The sequence below is a fragment of the Mauremys reevesii genome, linkage group 3, assembly GCF_016161935.1.
Source record: "Mauremys reevesii isolate NIE-2019 linkage group 3, ASM1616193v1, whole genome shotgun sequence".
NCBI lineage: Eukaryota > Metazoa > Chordata > Testudines > Geoemydidae > Mauremys > Mauremys reevesii.
Genome location: NC_052625.1, coordinates 99,850,740 through 99,869,384, shown reverse-complemented (window position 1 = coordinate 99,869,384; position 18,645 = coordinate 99,850,740). Strand labels below are relative to the sequence as shown.

Genomic DNA, 18,645 nt, shown 5'->3' with positions numbered 1-18,645 from the left:
ATCACATTAGCGGCACATAGTCATACTGGAATCAACCAATACACCCAGGTCTTCCTCCTCCTCTGTCACTTCCAACTGATAAGTCTTCAAGTTATAGCAAAAATTCTTGCTGTTAGTACCTAAGTGCATGACTTGCACTTAGCACTATTAAATTCCATCCCATTTATTCTTCAAATTCTCAAAGTCATCCAGATCTTCTTGTATGATATTCCAGTCCTTCTCCATCTGCAAAGTTTATTAGCACACTCCAATTAATAAAAATATTAAATAAGATTGGTCCCAAAACCAGTTCATGAGGAACTCCACTAGTAACCTCCTTCCAGCTTGACAGTTCATCTTTCAGTATGACCCATTGTAGTCTCCCTTTTAACCAGTTCCTTATTCACTTTTCAATTCTCATATTAATCCCCATCTTCTCCAATTTAACTAGTAATTTCCCATATGGAACTGTATCAAATGCCTTACTGAAATCCAGGTAGATTTTCTAAAAAATCAGTTATCTTCTCAAAGGAGATCAAGTTAATCTGGCATGATCTACCTTTTGTAAAACCATGTAGTATTTTATCCCAGTTTCTCTTTCAAAATTTGTTCCAAGACATTTCATACAATTGAGGTCAAACTAACAGGCCTTTAGTTTCCCAGATCACGTTTTTCCCCTTACTTAAATATATACAGTAAAAGCTGTTTTATCCAGCACTTCACCAACTGGAAAACACTATAAACCAGCATTTCTGATCTTTCTTGAAAGTTCAGTTTATAGTTCAGTTGGTGTGGGGCCAGCAGGGGGTTGGGATGTGGGAGGGGGTGCGGAGTGAGGGCTCTGGGAGGGAGTTTGGGTGCAGAAAGGGACTTGGGGTGCAGGATGCCAGATCCAGGGGCTGCTCACCTCGAGTAGCTCCCCGCAAGCGGCGACCTGTCCTGGCTGCTCCTAGGCAGAGGTGTGGCAGACAGCTCTGCATGCTGCCTATACCCACAGTCTGCGGTTCCTGGCCAATGGGAGCTGTGGAGTCAGAGCTCAGGGTAGGGTAGGGCGGGGGCAGCACACAGAGCTGCCTTCCGCGCCTCCACTTAGGAGCAGCCAGGACAGATTACTGCTTGCAGGGAGCCACATGAGGTGAGCGGCCCCTAGATCCAGCACCACCTCCCGCATCCCAAGCCCCTTCCCAGACCCGAACTCCCTCCCAGAGCCTGCACCCCAACCCCCACCCCTGCACTCCCTCCCACACCCAAACTTTCTCCCTCTTTGTTAACCGGCATTTTTCACTTATTGGCACTCCCCATTCTCCCAACATACCCAATAAAATAGCTTTTACTGTATTAACAATTCTCCAGTCATAAAGTATGACTGCCGAGTTTACAGATTCATTAAAAATCCTTGCTATTGGGATTGCAATTTCATGTGCCAGTTCCTTTAATATTCTTGGATGGAGATTATCCATGTCTCCCCAATTTAGTCCCGTTAAACTCTTTGAGTTTGACTTCCACCGTGGGTGTGGTAATTTCTGTTTTCAATATCCTTGCTCCCAATAGCCAGCCCACCACTCTCCCTAAGCTCTTCATTAGCCTTATTAAAAATGGAGGCAAAGTATTTGTTTAGGTGTTGGGCCATGCCTAGATTATCTTTAATCTCTACCCCATTCTCAAATATCCTCTTTAGAAGTCCCACTTCTTCTTTCCTTGTTTTATTTTTATTTATATGGCTATAGAACTTTTTAATATTGGTTTTAATTTCCTGAAGGCCCAGCTCTGCTTGGATTTTGGCAGTTCTCACTTTATCTCTACATTTTCTGACCTCCAAGAGGTAGCTTTCCTTGCTGATCCAACCCATCTTCCATTCCTGGTAGGCTTTGTTAATCACCTGCTTGAGATACTTGCTCATCCAGTCTGGTCTGCAACCGTTCCCTACGATTGTTTTTCGCTTTCTTGGGATGCAGCTTCAGATTGTTTGATTTAAAGTACTTCCAAGCCTCCTCCATGTTCAGATTCTTGAGTTCTCCAATCTGGTCCACTTTCCTAACTAATTCCCTTAATTTTGTAAAGTTTTTGCCCTTTTGAAATCAAGGGCCCTAGTTGCAGATCTATTTTTGTTTATACTTTCATTTAGTTTACACTGAATTAGCTCATGATCACTCCAACCAAGATTGTCCCCTACAATCAGTTTTTATGTGAGGTCATCACTACTCACCAATACCAAATCTAAAATGGTGTCACCTCTTGCTGGTTCAGTGACTATTTGGTGAAGAAATCTGTCAGCTTTCACATCCAGGAAAATCTGGGCCCTACTATTATTAGTAGCATGTGTCCTCCAATCTATATCAGGGAAGTTAGTCTCCCATAATCAGGGGTGGCTCTAGGATTTGTGCCGCCCCAAGCATGCCGCCGCGGGGAGGCGCTCTGGCAGTCGCTGGTCCCGCGGCTCCCGTGGACCTCCCACAGGCGCAGGGCTGCACGGGGAGGGCAAGAGGGGCAATTTGCCCCGGGCCCCACAGGGGCCCCCATGAGAGTTTTTTGGGGCCCCTGGAGTGGGGTCCTTCACTCGCTCCGGGGGGCCCGGAAAACTCTTGCAGGGCCGGGCCCAGGAGCTTCTTCCGCTCCTGGTCTTTGCCGGCGGGGGGTCCTTCCGCTCAGGGCGGAAGGACCCCCCGCCGGCGAATTACCTTCGAAGCGGGACCCGCCGCCAAAGTGGAGCCCGGTCTTCGGCGGTAATTCGGCGGCCCTTCCGTTCCGGGACCCGCCGCTGAAGTGCCCCGAAGACCCACGGCGGGGACTCCCGCCACCGAATTACCGCTGAAGACCCAGCTGCACTTTGGCGGCAGGTCCCCGCTTCGGCGGTAATTCGGCGGCGGGGGCCCGCCGCGGGTCTTCGGGGCACTTCGGCGGCGGGTCCCAGAACGGAAGGGGCCCCCACTGCCGAAGACCCCAGGCTCCCAGAATCCTCTGGGCGGCCCTGCGCAGGCATGCTGCGGAGGGTCCGCTGGTCCCGCGGCTCCGGTGGACCTCCTGCAGGCACGCCTGCAGATGCTCCACCGGAGCCCCGGGACCAGCAGACCCTCCGCAGCCATGCCTGCGGGAGGTCCGCCGGAGCTGCCTGCCGCCCTCCCGCGGGACGCCGCCCCAAGCGCGCACTTGGCGCAATGGGGTCTGGAGCCAGCCCTGCCCATAATCATTCAGTTCCTAATATTATTTCATTAAAAACATTAAATTGGTCTCTATCCATATCCTGACCTTATCAGATCCTGGAGATCTGTAGTATACCCCAAACACTATATCAGGGGAACCTCTAGTAGCTTTTTCCCCCAAAAGTGATTTTGGTGCAAACAGATTCTGTGTTATCCATTCCATTACTTCTAATTTCTTTACAGTCTAACTCCTCATTAATATATAATGCTACTTCACCACCTTTACCTTTATTTTTGTCTTTTCTGAACAGCACATGCCCTTCAATACCTGCACTCCAATCATGACTATTATTCCATCATGTTTCTATTATCCCTATAATATCTGGTTTCAATTCCTGTACCAGTAGTTCTAGTTCCTCTATTCTGTTACTCAGGCTCCTTTCATTGGTGTACAAACATCTTAATGGTTGCTGGTTGGCTTTGCCCACATTACTTGCTTGATTGGGTACAGTTTATAGCACCACTGCCTGAGCTATCTATTGATCACCATAATCTTGTCTGTCTGCTAGGGACAAGTAAAATCCCACTGAAGATCACCTGAGCCTCCATTTCCTTAAGCATCTTCCCCAGCCTGGCATAGTCTCCCTTGATACGTTCCAGTGAGAATCTAGCTGTGTCATTTGTTCCCACATGAAGGACAATCAGTGGATTCTTTCCTATTCCCATCAGGATCCTCTTCGGCCTCAGGTCCACATCCCGTATCTTAGTTTCCAGCAGACAGCACACCATTTATGTTTTCTGGATCAGATCTGGTGACAGGCCTGTCTTCTCTTCTTAGTAGAGAGTTACCAATCACATAGACCTGTCTTTCCTTGTGATGGTGTCATTCTCCACCCTTCCTCCAGTTCTTTCTGTCTGCAAGTCCTCTTGTCTTTTATTCTCCCTTGCAATCTTCTGCAAGTCATCCTGTATTCCCTTGGGCTCTGAACTCCGGGTAGCGCCACAGACTCTTCTCATAGAACTGGCTGCTTTTTCTCTTCTTCCTTGCTCTCCCTCCTTCAGTTATGGCCTGCTGTTCGCCTTTTACATTGTCCAACTCAGCAAACCTGTTCCTGGGCTCTATTTATCCCTCACTAGTCCATCATTTTTCCTTTGCCTGGTTCTTGTAGTCACATGCTTCCACTGTCCGCTTTCCTCACCCAGAAGTCTCCCCTCAGAGTTCTTCAGTCCAGTTCGTATCTGAGTCTTGACTTTTCCCTTCAACCTCCTCTTACCTTCCCTCCCTCATCTGCTCAAATCCCCTTTGAAATCAACTGTATTTTCCACCTTCATCTCCAAACCTCGGATCTTCTCTGCCAACTGCTCTATCAAGCAGCACTTCATACAAACGAAACTCTTTTCAGGTACCCACTCTAGGTTCTTGTAAATCCTGCAGCTTCTGCATCTGGTCATCTTCATTGTCTGTCATTGCTTGGTTCACTCCCACTTCTGCCTCTGTCTGGCATAGACTTCCCACCTCAAGTCCTGTCAAGGAAAAAGAAAAATAACAAGCAAACAAAACCCAAAATCCAAACAATACCAGAACACCAGACACACCGCTCCCATAAACTCCCACTCATACTCCCCTGTTTACAGCTCAGTTTGCTGTCTCATGTGCCACTGGCTGGTTGCTTGGTTGTCTTTATAGGCCCCCTAATCAGAGAAGTCCCATTCCCTAATCAGGACTCTGCTCCTCTCAGATCATACTGCCCCCTAACAGGCTCTGCAGACTAAACAGAAATCAGAAAAAGCACACATCACCCACAACAACTCACTGACTGCCACTAAGGAACAGGGTCTTGCTTCCTTCTTTCTCCTCCAACAGAACTCCCACTCAAATGCCTCTGTTTACAGCTCTGTTTGCTGGCTCATGTGCCACTACTCATTAAAGTGTACGAGTAGGCTCAGTTACCACAGGATCTGTACTGGGAACCTGTGCTGCTCAGCATATTCATAAGTGATCTGGAAAAGGGGGTGAACAGTGAGGTGGCTAAATTTACAGACTATACAAAATTACTAATAAATGCAAAGCTGACTGTGAAGAGTTTCAAAGGAGTCTCATAAACTGGGTGACAAAATGGCAGATGAAATTCAGTGTTGATAAGTGTAAAGTAATGCACACTGGAAAAAATAATCTCAGCTGTACATACCAAAATGATGGGGTGTAAATTAGCTGTTACCACTCAAGAAAGAGATCTGGGTGTCATTGTGGCTAGTTCTCTGAAACCATCCGATCAATGTGCAGAAGCAATCAAAAAAGCTAATAGAACAATAGGAACCTTTAGGAAAGGGATAGATAATAAAACAGAAAATATCATGCCACTATATAAATCCATGGCACACCCACACTTTGAATACTGCATGTAGTTGTGTTTACCCCATCTGAGAAAAGAAATATTTGAACTGGAAAAGGTGCAGAGAGAGGCAACAAAAAGGATTAGACATATGGAACAGTTTTCATACAAAGAGATTTAAGAAGACTAGGATTGTTCAGATTTTAGAAAAGAGATGACTAAGGGGGAGATATGATAGAGGTCTATAAAATCTTAACCGATGTGGAGAAAGTGAATAAGGAAGTGTTACTTACTCCTTCACGTAACACACGAGCTAGGGGTCACCTAACAAAATGAATAGACAGAGGGTTTAAAACAAACAAAAGGAAGTACTTCTTCACACAATGCAAAATCAACCTTTGGAACTCATTGCCATGGGATTTTGCAAAGGCCAAAAGCATAACTGGGCCCAAAAAATAATTTGATATCTTCATGGAAGGTAGGTCCATCAGTGTCTGTTAAACAAGAAGGTCAAGAACACAACTGCTAAACCTCCAACTGCCAGAAGCTGTGTGACTGGATGGACAGGATGGATCAGTCAAAATTAACCTGTTCTGTTCATTCCCTCTGAAGCATTTGGCACTGGCTTCTGTCAGAAGACAGGTTACTGGGCTAGTTGGACCACTGGTCTGACCCAGTATGGCCAATCTTAAGTTCTTAAATAAAATTTCCCATAGAAATTCCCTATGCCCACGTCAGGGAGCTCCCCACAGGTAATTTTGCCAAATTTCCCTACCTGTTTCTGAAGAAAAAAGCGGCGTTCACTGCATTTCCAGATGCAGCTTCCCGTGCTTTTCGCACAGACTCTTTCATCCTGTTTAAATGTAGATTTGATTGGGCAATGGAATTTGATGCTGACTGAATCTATTGGTATTTTATCTTAATTTTTTTTAGTGGCTGAGTCACTGATGCTTGCTAATGCTCTGCTACCTTTTTCTCCATAGCATTTTAAAAAATCATATATGTTAGTGTCATTAAGGCTCTATACCAGGCATGGCCAAACCATGGCTCGTGAGCTATATGCAGCTCTTTTATAGTTAAAGTGTGGCTCGCAGAGCTCCCCACAACTCCCTCTCCCCATTCTCCACCTACCAGACTGAAGTGGGAGGGAGCTCAGGTCCTCTGCCTTACAGCAGGGGTGGTGGGGTAGGGGCTTCTGTCCATAAGTTTGGCCACCACTGCTCTATACTATGGACTGACTCCGTACAATATCTGTTGTGGCCTGTGACACACACTGCATATTTTGCGAGTTGTTTAAATACATGTTTACTCAATAAGCCAGTGTAATTTGTCAACACTTATTCACTCCCATGAGAACTATTATTCTGTTACACTGGGAAAAGAAAAAAAGTAATCGAACCACTGAACAGTTCAGTGCAAGTGATATTAAGACTCTTAATCAGATCCAGAAAATGCAGAGTTAAAGGGTGTCAAATCTGGCACACAACCATTCCTTAATTTATCTGGCTGTACCTTCACAGAAGAGAGGCTGAGGTTTCAACTAATATATGTGTAGCAGATGTACAACAGAATGTACAGAAGATGAAACAGGAAGCCTCAACTCTGAATTTACAGCCTCGTATAGGCTGAGGCTAGACCTGCAATGTTGTGTGCATGTTGGAATGTATTCACTATTATTAGGATAGTTTACCAACCCCATAATTGAAATCAGTGGTCCAAATTCATCCCTGCTGTAACACTATGGATGCCACTTGAGTTATAGTGGGGATGGATAAAACTCCGGTTTACTTTTAAAAGGAAAGTTTCACAACTCACTAAAAATTAATTCAATCTGTATAAGACAGTTCTGTGAGTACTTGGGAACACATACAGCTGTGTGAATCACCTATATACATGCACTAACTAATGTATTGGGCAGAAATGTCACGTATGTGTGCTGTTTTTTGGCATTTGTCCCTAACTCAGCATCTGGCTTAAAAGATGCTCAGTAGAAAAATCTGAAGCAAATGCTCTCTAAACCCTTACATGTAAAAAGGAATTATGTTTTAAGTGTATTATTTGCCTCCACTAATCCCAAAAGCAGCCCAGGTCCCGTTCCTGTATCTTTGTTCTATTCATTATTTTAAAATAATATTTCAATTTGAAAAATCATTTTTTTCCATCTAAAATATGGAGAGCTGCTGAAAGCATATTTTTTAAAGGGATGCTGACCCACAATTTGACCTACTCCCTTTCTCTCACAAATGCGTTAAGTAAACATCATGTAAATAGAACTCGGGGCCACCCCCAGGAAGCTCTAGCCTTTCAGTATGATCCCTGGGCTCAGCTCCATACCTTAGAGAGAAATACTGTTGGCTTGTAGCAGTACTGGCTATTGGAAATCTGAAACCAAGTGGGGACGTTTGGTGTAGTATTTACTCTTGATTATCTTGAATGCATTTCTTGCCCATAATGATCTCATTGCGTTGCTGGTAGCTGAGTTCTAGGACCCAACAGAATGGTATGGAAGCCCCTGTGGGTGTACACATTTCTTTTAACACTTTCCTGCAGTGTGCTTTGCAAGAAAGAAGTGGGGAAGACTCCTGTGATTTTACTGTGTTTGCAGAATACATATAACTTCTGATAAGATTCCCTCCACACTCAGTGTTTCAGGGCCCTTGTTTTCTTTAAATAAATATGTAAATATCAGTGCATCAAAATCTTCATTCCTCAACTGAGCAAACTTCTTTTAGAATTCAGTGGGAATGTTGCTCAATTAAGAACAGCAGAAATTTGTCCCATTGCCAACATCTCAGCACCCAGTGTGACAATAAAAAAAAAACCAACAGGAGGAGCATAGTCTGCATATAAGTGATGTATTAGGACACCTGGGTTCTGGTCTCACCTCTGCCACTGACTTGCTTGGGCAAGCCACTTAACTTCTCTGTTCTTCATCTATCTCATCTGTAAACGAAAGAAAATCCTTTCTGCTCCTTCATTATAGCTCTGTGAGGTTTGTGAATCATTAACACTGTATAAGTGGAGAGTAGTTTTATTACTATTATTATTTCTAATTAATAGAATAAAAGTGTGTGCACTCATTGACAAAAGAATCTTCTGGGAAGAAGCATCTTGATTTCAACTTTTTAAAGGTTCATTACTGACACACTTGGAAGTAAAGAATGATGTTTAAAATGCTGAAAAGGTCTTGATAATGTCCTTTTAAAATATTCTTTAAGGCTGCTTCTTATTTAAGTTATCACAGAATTCTTGCTTTGCTTATGGAAGTGGGAACATTTGCTGCAAGTCTGTCCACCAACAAAAATGTTATGGGCTACTGTGAATCACAGTAGTCAGGAATATTTTCTCCATTTTAAAAAGTATCTGTATTTTGTTGTTGTCTTAATTTAATGAAATGATTGGCCAAAGCACAACCTCCAGGGGAAGACTCATTAGTGTATAAGTAAATTAGACAATAAGTGTGAAAGATGATGTATGTTTTGCTGTTTTTGTCCCCTGTAGGTGTGGCCGAGCATTCACTTGACAGCTCTCCTGTACTGGATAACAGATCGGCACTTTACTCTGGAGTTCACAAGAAGCAATTCTACTTAGATGGCTCTTCTGAAAAGCAGCCTGAGGATGACTCTGACTCACTCACCACTTCTCCTTCATCCAGCAGCCTAGATACTTGGGGTGCTAATAGGAAGCTGGTTAAGACCTTCAGCAAAACTGATAGCCGTGGCCTTATTAAGCCCCCCAAGAAGCTGGGGACATTTTTTTCTTACCCAGAAGAGGAGAAGACCCAGAAGGTTTGCCGCTCTTTGACAGAGGGGGAGATGAAGAAGGGCCTTGGCTCCCTGAGCCATGGGGTAAGTACTGAAAGTATTTGCTTTTATGACAGCAACAGGCACAAGCATCATCTCCTGGTGTCCCTGGAGGAGGTTCAGAGTGTCAGGAAGCAGATCCGATTAAAGAAAATGGATACTAACTATTCCTGTTCCAGAGCTTTTCTCTGCCAACGTCCTGCCAGGAAAGGAGCATCCCCTGCAACTTGTGACCTACAACTGCTCCGGCACAAAGCCAAAGGGGGAGGAGGTTGTGGTTTCCAAAACAGAAGGCTTCGAGGGCGCACCTCTGTCAGTGAGTTCAATATCACCTACGTGGTGGAGAGAAGCCTGTACAGTCACCTCAACCTATCACAGCTGGTGCGTCCCGTCACTGACAGGACCCTGAGCAAGGCTGACAGGCAGGATCTGCGGAGATGCCTGCTGGATGAGGATGAGGAGGCCAAACGGAAGTGGGCCGCCACAGTGGACCGTTGTACTAAAAGGGTTCTCTTGAGAATCCACCAAAAGTCTGTGAGTCAAAGAGCTATCATGAAGGTGGCCTTCCAGTTCCTGTGAGGTTGCAGTCAGCATTGTTTCTGCTTTCTATCCCAACCCGCAAACTTTAGTACAGTGTTTCCCCCCCTCTCATTTGCCAATAGAAGTTGTTAAATGCAAAACTGAGCTGTGGGGACAGAGGCCATTCTAGTCCCCAGTGAAGAAATTGGTATAATCCCTTTCAGTGTATAAAGAGAAGAGCGTTGTCAAGTTTGCGGTTCCCATGTGCATGGAGTCACTCAATGGGAAAGAGCAAATTTTATCACAAAAAGCTTCTTTTAACCTGTTCTAATTCAGAAACTGAGATTTTGGTGAAAAGAGAAGCAATGTGGAAAAAAAAATCCTGCTGTTTCAGAAATCAGTTCAGCATTCTTTAAAAGGAAATATTGTAGGAAATCTTTCAGATGGATGGAAGATAGAGTAAAATCTGCTTCTTTATCTCTGTTTCCTTCTGTCATCCGTCCTACTCTCATCCCAGCTCTTCCCACTCAGTTTTCCTCTCAGTTGCTAACATAGTGCACTCCAACTCTGTAGTCTTCCTCCCCACATACACAGCACTCAGAGGTAGAGGGCTTTATCTACATGCCTGCTTTCCTCCCCAGCTTCTCTCTCCAGCATAGAACCTCGTTGGGTCACTTCTCCACTGCCCCTGGCTGCTGCTCCTGCTCCCTAGCATGCGATGGAGGTGAGACCTGGGAAGTTGGGATAGAGGGAAGGGTAGCCAACAGTCGATGTTCCTGTATAGCCGGAGATCTGGTAGCCGGAGATCTGGTAGGATTCCAACCTAGTCCCTCTTCTTCCTGGTCACAAAAGCCTGTATTTGCCACAGTTCCCACTACCAGCCTTTTGAATCCCCTGGAAACTTGACATCAGGACTCGCCGGAGTCCCAAGTGTTACGCCATCTAGTCTGCTGTCCTGAGAGCGCAGATTTTTTCCCTACTTAGGTTGAAGGGAAGGATGATTGATAATGTCTCTATACCCATAAGATTTAACAAGACATTACAGAGAAAATACTGTTTCTCACAAATTTTAGATATCTTTAAGAGGCCTCCACATAAACTTAATTTTTTAGGATGTGGTTTGTTCTCGATGTGAGAGTTACATAGTCACATCCCTCATCTCTCCAACTAATTGTCAGTCACCAGTAGCAGCTTGACCCTTGGTTGGTGTTCATACTTGTGTAACGCCGACAGGCCCTGGTCATTGGTGGGTGGGAATCAAACCTGGGACCTCTGAAGCTTAGTGATGAGCCTCTACTGCATGAGCTAAAAGGCATATAGCTCTTAGCTAAGGGTGTAGCAGACTCATCAATCTCTAGCTGGCCTAGGTGCCACTAGAGGGGGGACAGAGCACCACACCAAGCAGGCCTGGGTTACATACTTCCCCTAGCTGAGGAAGTGCATACCGAGCTTCAGAGACTTCCCAGTTGATATCCCAGATGAGCTCCCACTTGTAACACCGACAGACCCATGTCGTTGGCGGGCAGGATGGAACCTGGGACCTCTGAAGCTTACTGTATTACTCCTGGAGGAATACTGTGCCAAAAAATTAAAAATTCTGTGCATGATATTTTAAAATACTGCATGTTTTATTTGTCAAAATAACACAATATAATCACGCCAGTTTCAATTATCTTGGTAATTTATTTCAAAATACCTGTCAACAAGTATGTTTGAAGCAATACAGATGAAAAAAGATTTGGGTAATTTTTTTGATAAATAGATTCCTTACCAGGCTTATTAACACAGAACTTTGAGTAATAATTTATTTAAACCAATGGTTCTCAACCAGGGGTACATGTACCCCTGGCAGTACTCGGAGGTCTTCCAGGGGTAAATCAACTCATCTAGATATTTGCCTAGTTTTACAACAGGCTACATAAAAAGCACTAGCGAAGTCAGTACAAACTAAAATTTCATCAGAAATGACTTTTTACTGCTCTATATACTATACGTGAAAATGTAAGTATAATATTTCTATTCTAATTTATTTATTTTATAATTATATGGTAAAAATGAGAAAGTGAGCAATATTTCAGTAATAGACACTTTTTTGTATTTTTATGTCTGTTCTTGTAAGCAAGTAGTTTTTACGGGGTGAAACTTGGGGGTACACAAGACAAATCAGACTCCTGAAAGAGGTACAATAGTGTGGAAAGGTTGAGAACCACCGATTTAAACTACAATACAGCAACTTATTTCCTGCAGCCCTCAGAAGCAGTGCAAAGGCTTGAGGGAGTCAGGGAAAATGGAGGAGCTGAGGGAGAGGGAAGGAGTCTGGGAGTGAACCTGGAGGGCTATTGGGTGTGGGTGGGAGAAGCATGGAACAGGTTTTTTGAGGGCACATCTACCCCTGTCCCCATGTGGCCCTACAGCCCGCCATCTCCATGTAGCCCTGCAGCCCCCAGCTCAATGCTGTCACCATACTAGCTCCTGAGCCCACACACCAGTCTATCCTCCTACTAGCCCTTCTGAACCCCAGTCTAAGACCCTCCAGCAGCCCCAAGTGTCCCACTCTGTCCTAACCTGACATGGCTCTTAGCTAAGACTGTAGCAGTGTCATTAATCTCTAGATGGTCGAGGTGCCACCAGAGGGGAACAGAGCACCACACCCAGCAGGCATGTGGTACACTTGCATTTGGTTGATGGCCACTGTGGTAATGCTTTATTTTGACCCAGTACAATTAACAGTTTCTCCTGACTATTCCACTAGTGTTTCTGTGTAGACTAGCTGACCCATCACTGGTACTGTCATGTTACTTCCAGAAATAGTGTTCTTGAAGAATAATCTTTTATGTAATGACAATTCAGTTGATTGTACCAGTTACCTGAAACACCCCTCTGCAGGTTGAATACTTGTGGGGCATATGCAGACTGACAAGATCCACATATCTTCTAAAGAAGTACCACAATTATGCATTAGAAATGCCCTTTGATATTCTCTTCTTGTAAATAAAGATGCCATCTCCAAAGGGAAGCTGTTTAATCATTTAAAAACGTGTGAGTAGTCTCACTTTGGAAGTCTCATTATGGAACTCATTAGCTTGTTCACATAGATAAAATTAGAGAAGAAAAGGAGAGCACTTCTTTCTTTCTTTTTTTTATTTTTGGAGTGGATTTTCTAATCAATTAGTTTTAAAGAAACTTCTTTTTAAAACAGCAGAAACCTGATCAGATTCTCATGACCTTCAAGTACCTCCAATCCTTCTTCCTAAAATTGGAACGCTTGCTGCAACCTCAGAGAAATTGTAATGCCTTTGTATTCAGTGGAAATGGTCACAGTCTTGTCTTGCCATTTGTTTTTGTCATTTATATTTATTTCAGTGACCTGGGCATGCTTGATGTGATTCAAAAATTTCAGTTTTTCATTCCTCCCAATATCCTAATATGTTGTGGGGGGGAGGGGATTGTTTGCACGACCATTCCATTGAATATCCCTCTCTTCATCCACAGACTTTTTTTGTTTGGTACAGTATTACCAGAAATGATCAAAGTGCTATGAAAGGGCAAGATAAAGTTTACAGATTTACAAGGACTTTCTTCTCTGAGAAGATAGCCAGAGTAGTAGTTGTAGCAAACTTAAAAGATATTGGCTGAGAACAATTCCTTAAGTTCTGTTCCACTGTCCTCTGTTCAGCGTTAGGTTGTCTGTGCTCCTGGCGTTAGGTTAGAATGCTCCTGGCACAGAAGGTCCCATTTATGTGGTTAAAATAGGGGTGGGCAAAGTTTTTGGTCTGAGGGCCACATCGGGGAATAGAAATTGTATGGCGGGCCATGAATGCTCACAAAATTGGGGTTTGGTTGTGGGGGGGGGTGAGGGCTCTGGGGTGGGGCTGGGGATGAGGAGTTTGGGGTGTAGGTGAGGGATCTGGGCTGGGACCAAGGGGTTCGGATGATGGGAGGGGGATCAGGGCTGGAGCAGAGGTGCGAGAAGGGGTGCAGGTTCTGGCTGGGGGTGCGGGCTCTGCAGTGGGGCTGGGGATGAGAGGTGTGGGGTGTGGGAGGGTGCTCTGGGCTCGGATCGAGGGGTTTGGAGAGCGGGAGGGGGATCAGGGCTGGGGAAGAGGGTTGGGCTGTGGGGAGAGGCTCAAAGATGCAGGCTCTGACCGACGTTTACCTCAAGCAGCTCCTGGAAGCAGTGGCATGTCCCTTCTCCGGCTCCTATGTGTGGAGCGCCCCCCAACCCTGTGCCCCAGAGTGGGCCATGCCATGGGAATCCGGCTCCCCAGCTGGAGTGCCAGAGTGGGGCCGAGCCGTGTGGTGCAGCCCCCTATCCGGCACCCCGGCTGGAGCGCTGGAGTGGGGCAAGCCCCAGACCCCGCTCCCCAGCAGGAGCTCATGGGCCGGCTTAAAACGGCTTGCAGGCCAGATCCGGACCTGGGCTGTAGTTTTCCCACCCCGGGTTAAAAAGTGCTGTGTGTGAAACATAGATCTTAATGATGGTGTTTGCTGGTGTGGCTAGCATATCACTTTTTATAAACAGTGCTTGAAAACCGTTCTCACGGCTAGATTGTGAGTTCGTCTTGACTAGTGTGACTAAGTCATTTGTTCTCAACCTTTTTCACACACTTGTCTCTAGCTGACCTCTCACCTTGCCTCAGTACAGTTGCTGTCATCTCTTTTCCTGTCCATATTCTTTCTGCTCAGTCTTTTTTTTTTTCTTCGCTCTTTTTTTTTTCTGCTAGTCTCTTTTCTCTTCTCTTTGTTTTTCTTGTGTTCTAGATGTTGCTCTCTTGTTTGCAGTTCCCTCTTCCTCCTCCCAACTCAGCAGAAGGCTGTGGGCTGCTTGGAGTAGGAGTGTTCATTGAAGGAGGTTCCATGAAGCTGGATCTCACATGTTCTTGAATCCGAGTGCCATGGGAGCAGAGGAGCAAAGGCTTGGCCCTCTGGGCTTATGTCTGAGTCTGTAGCTCTGCTCTTGTGGCCAGCTTCTTTAAGAGCCACTGAATGTGCAGGGAGAGAAAGCTGATAGCTTTCAAGAGACACCTGCTGCTTTAACCATAGCCAATTTTGACAGGTTCAAGGCCATGCAACTTTCTTCATCCCCCATGTTTGTTGTTCTGCTTTGTCCCATCCCACCTGATTAGAAATGAATGCGGTAGAACAAAGGTTTGTACTAATAGGACCAATTAATCTAATTGTTCATTGGGGGCTGTAATTTGTGGGTCTTGTTCCCGCAAATCATAGTCTCCAGGCTTTTCATTGAGTAGCTCTCAGCTGATAGGTGTTACCTATCTTCAGGCCTTTCAACCACTCCTGAATGTTGTTTAGGCAAATCTGAAGAACTAAGAACCTGATCTAATGCCACTGATGTCACTAGAAATCTCTCAATTGACTTCATTATGTGTTGGATCAAACCCTAAAAATGCATAGCAGTGTTCTTCAGGTATTTCCCCGTCCCTTTATGTCTTCTATAAAGAGATCATTTAAAACAGAAAACTACCTGTCTGTAAATCAACTACCGAATCTCACCATTGATACAAATAAATACTGATTGCTGCATCCTTGTTTCCCTCGGATGTCTCATGTGGTTATTGTCAGTGAAAAGAATCTAAAAACACAGCCATTGGAACAGAGCAAGGTCATTACAGTACTGTGCCCCAATTTTTGAGGGGGGGGAACTGTTTTAACAGTTTGACCTTCTTGTATTGAAAGGCAGTAGTTGTATTCCCACTGAGTTCAAAGGAGCTAGTCCTATTCCAACTGATGCAAGAGCTTTAGAACGGGCCTGTCAGCCAGAGCTGAACACTTTGTTTCTTGCTGCGGAAGTGTGGCTTTACTTAGTGTGATTGGTCGCTGTGTGGCTTTGTGCTCTTGGGTGGGAACCGGTGTCATAGTGCTGATGTTTTTAGGCAGGGAGATTGATATCAACAGTATCAGAGTTTTTGGCCAGGTCTGAGGAGCAGTGAGTGAGTCACTCCACTGGGCTAATTGTACCATTATAAATATGACCTGCTTTTTCTCCCAGCGGGTGATAAAGCTGCTTTGTACCACCAAGGAGGTGGTGAGAGATGCCTAAACTGGAGTCATTGCTTTTGAAGAATAAAACCTTTGGTGGCATATCCCTTGTGGACAGCTGAACTGGGGTTATGTTCCCTTCTACCCCCAGGGCCTAATTATGCAAGGTGATTAGCTCATCCATTGATTTCAGTGGAAGTTGAGAGTGTTCAGCTACTCCCAGGAGGTGCTCACTCAACACCTCACAGGATTGGGGCCTCTGACTATACGGATACTACTTTGGACTAGTATAGGAGAGGGGGCTGGAATGAGGTTGCCAGAAAGTTGAAAGGCTTACTGCATAAAAAGAGTGGACAGTTTTCTCAATTTCTCATCCTTTTTTCCATTTCCATCTTTTCAACACATTTGTGTTTTCAGTGATGTTCTCCAAATGGGGGAAGATGCTTGAGTGAGTTAATTGTTTGTAATGTTATTGTTTCTGTACTAATCCTGTCCTTTCCACAGAGAACCTGTAGCTTTGGAGGATTTGACTTGACAAATCGTTCCCTGCACGTTGGAAACAACAACAACTCTGACCAAACGGTGAGTATGAGGTAGGAAGGGCTGGATCTGAAATAGCAGGAGGCTCCTCATGTATGGTACTGTGAAATGCTCCTTGGTAGAGTTAAATGTAGTCTAGTTCTATAATAGCAGTTTTGGGATCCAAATAAGCAGCCCAGAGAGCACAATTTTTTTTAACCACCCACTGCATTGGTTTCTCAGCTTTGTGACAACGATATACTGTGTGTTTATTTATATACTATATGTGAGAAGTAGTGTGATTAGGTGGTTACAGCACAGGACTAGGGGTCAGGTCTCTGATCTATTCCTAGCTAAGTCATTGACTTACTGCATCACCTCAAGCAAGTTGAGTGATATCTGTGCTTCACCACAGATGGAAAAACATCTAGTTTGTGACTAGGACACAAAAAGAAAATAAGGATGACCACTCTGGATTAACCAATGTGCCTTCGGTGCATTTGCACAGTGCCCCATTTTAGGGGGAGCCCCAACCACTGGAAAAAAAACCCAAACAAAACTGAGTGGTGCGGCAACCCAGCAAGGCAGTTCGCAATGCCACTTCCTCCAGTTTTGCCCAGCCACCTTCTGTGAGGGGTGGCAGGACCAAACCTGAGCATTGCAGGGTGGCTGGAGTTGGGAGGAACCACCCTAGCCTGAAATGGGAGCAGAGCACTGAGCTGGAGGGGTGTCTGTAAATGACCAGGCTGCAGCCGTGCGGCTTGTCCCCACCCCCAAGAGCAGGCTGTGGCCACCTAGCCCAGCCCACTGGAACATGCTGCGGCTGCGCTGCCTGGTCTGGCCTGCTGGAGCAGGCTGCGGCCGCACTGCCCAGCCTGCCGGAGCAACTCCAGCCAGGCCAGAGACATCCTCCCCTGGACCTCGCTAGATAAAGTGGGAAGGGATGGGATGGGGAGAGTGTGGCAGTCCTGGGATAGGGGTGGGGTCATGTGGGGGGTTGTCACAGAAGTTACTCCCCTGACTCCCAGCTTCTCCTCCCAAAAAATTTCCCCAGCAGTTGCTGTCCCAGCCTGTCAGGGTAAGCAGCTGGTGCGCCGACACTTGGTGTACTTAGGTTTACCTCCGTGCCTGCAGATGTTTGAGGTAAACAAACCATCTTGGCCCACCAGCAGCTTATCCTGATGGCCCAGGAGCCAAAGTTTGCTGACCCCTGAATTATAGGGCTGGCTTATGAACAAGTCATAACATTTTTTCATTTTTACTTATCCATATTTGGGGGGGGTCAGCTTATAAACAAACCAGTTTATGATGGAGTATATATGGTATTTCCTTTTGGTTGCAGACCTCACAACAGCAACTTTTGGATCAAAGTAATACATTTGTCAGTTTATTTTTTTTATACCAAAAATAGCATCAAGAGGCTGGGGGGAGGCCTGTCAACTTCGGTAACCGGCATTCTATAGCGACTTCCATCCAGCTATCTCAAAGCCTTTCACAGACACCAGTGAGTGAAGGCCTAAAACATTTTTGTATGCATTTTATAGATGAAGCACTGGACCCAGATTAAAGAATTTGGGGGCCCTGTGACTATGAAAATTGGGCTCCCCACCTCACATAGACCCCAGAATGCCCCTCCTCCCTACCCCACTCAGACCCCTGAATGCCCCTCCTCCCTACCCCACTGACCCCCAAATGCCCCCTACTCCACATATACCCCAACAACGCTCTACCAGCCCCACTTTTCATGACAGCCCGCACAAACATCCTACTCACTGCGGCCCCAACCCCTGAGCCCCATCTACAGCAGTCCCCAACATCTCCACCCCCAACCTCACAACCCCTTCAACTTTCCCACAGCCCCCCAAGAACTCCCACCCAGCCTCTCACCCACTGCCATTTACAGGCTGCAGCTGCTTCGGAGGCTTGGGGAGAGCAGCGTGGCCAGAAGGCGAGAGACTCTGGCCCTGCCTCTTCCCTTCTGTTTCTGCTGGCTGTGCTGCCTCTCCTTGCTCCCTCTGTTGGGGGGAGGGGCTGTGTCCAACCTCTCCCTCTCTATACCCGTTCATAAGCTGACCCCCTTCTCTGGTGCTTCCCCTTTTTACTAAAAAAAAAATTCAGCTTATGAACGAGTATATACGGTATATTATAAATACTGATCAGCTCACTGTACCATTTATCCCCCCCAAGAACCAACTTTTACTATTTTAGCCTGGGTGTTTGCCAAGTCTTTTATATCAAGTAGCTTAGATCAAATCTAAATAATAAAACAACTTATTGCCAGCATGTCTGATAATGAGGAGGGATTAGTTTCCTTGGGACTAGAGAAATCGGTACATGGTGATTTTCTTCCTTACA

At 45.4% G+C, this 18,645-nt stretch overlaps 1 protein-coding gene across 6 annotated transcripts in view; it reads left to right on the top strand.

Moving 5' to 3' along the window:
• The window catches only part of SASH1 (SAM and SH3 domain containing 1), a 270,968-nt gene that overhangs the window by 222,347 nt on the left and 29,976 nt on the right, over positions 1 to 18,645 (top strand). For 5 of the 6 annotated variants that reach the window (XM_039532949.1, XM_039532948.1, XM_039532946.1 and 2 more), the window contains 2 exons: positions 8,954 to 9,789; positions 16,276 to 16,353. In XM_039532949.1, coding sequence (XP_039388883.1) covers positions 8,954 to 9,789; positions 16,276 to 16,353 — 914 coding nt within the window. The remainder of the gene's footprint in view (positions 1 to 8,953; positions 9,790 to 16,275; positions 16,354 to 18,645) is intronic. The other variant, XM_039532952.1, reaches the window with a different exon arrangement.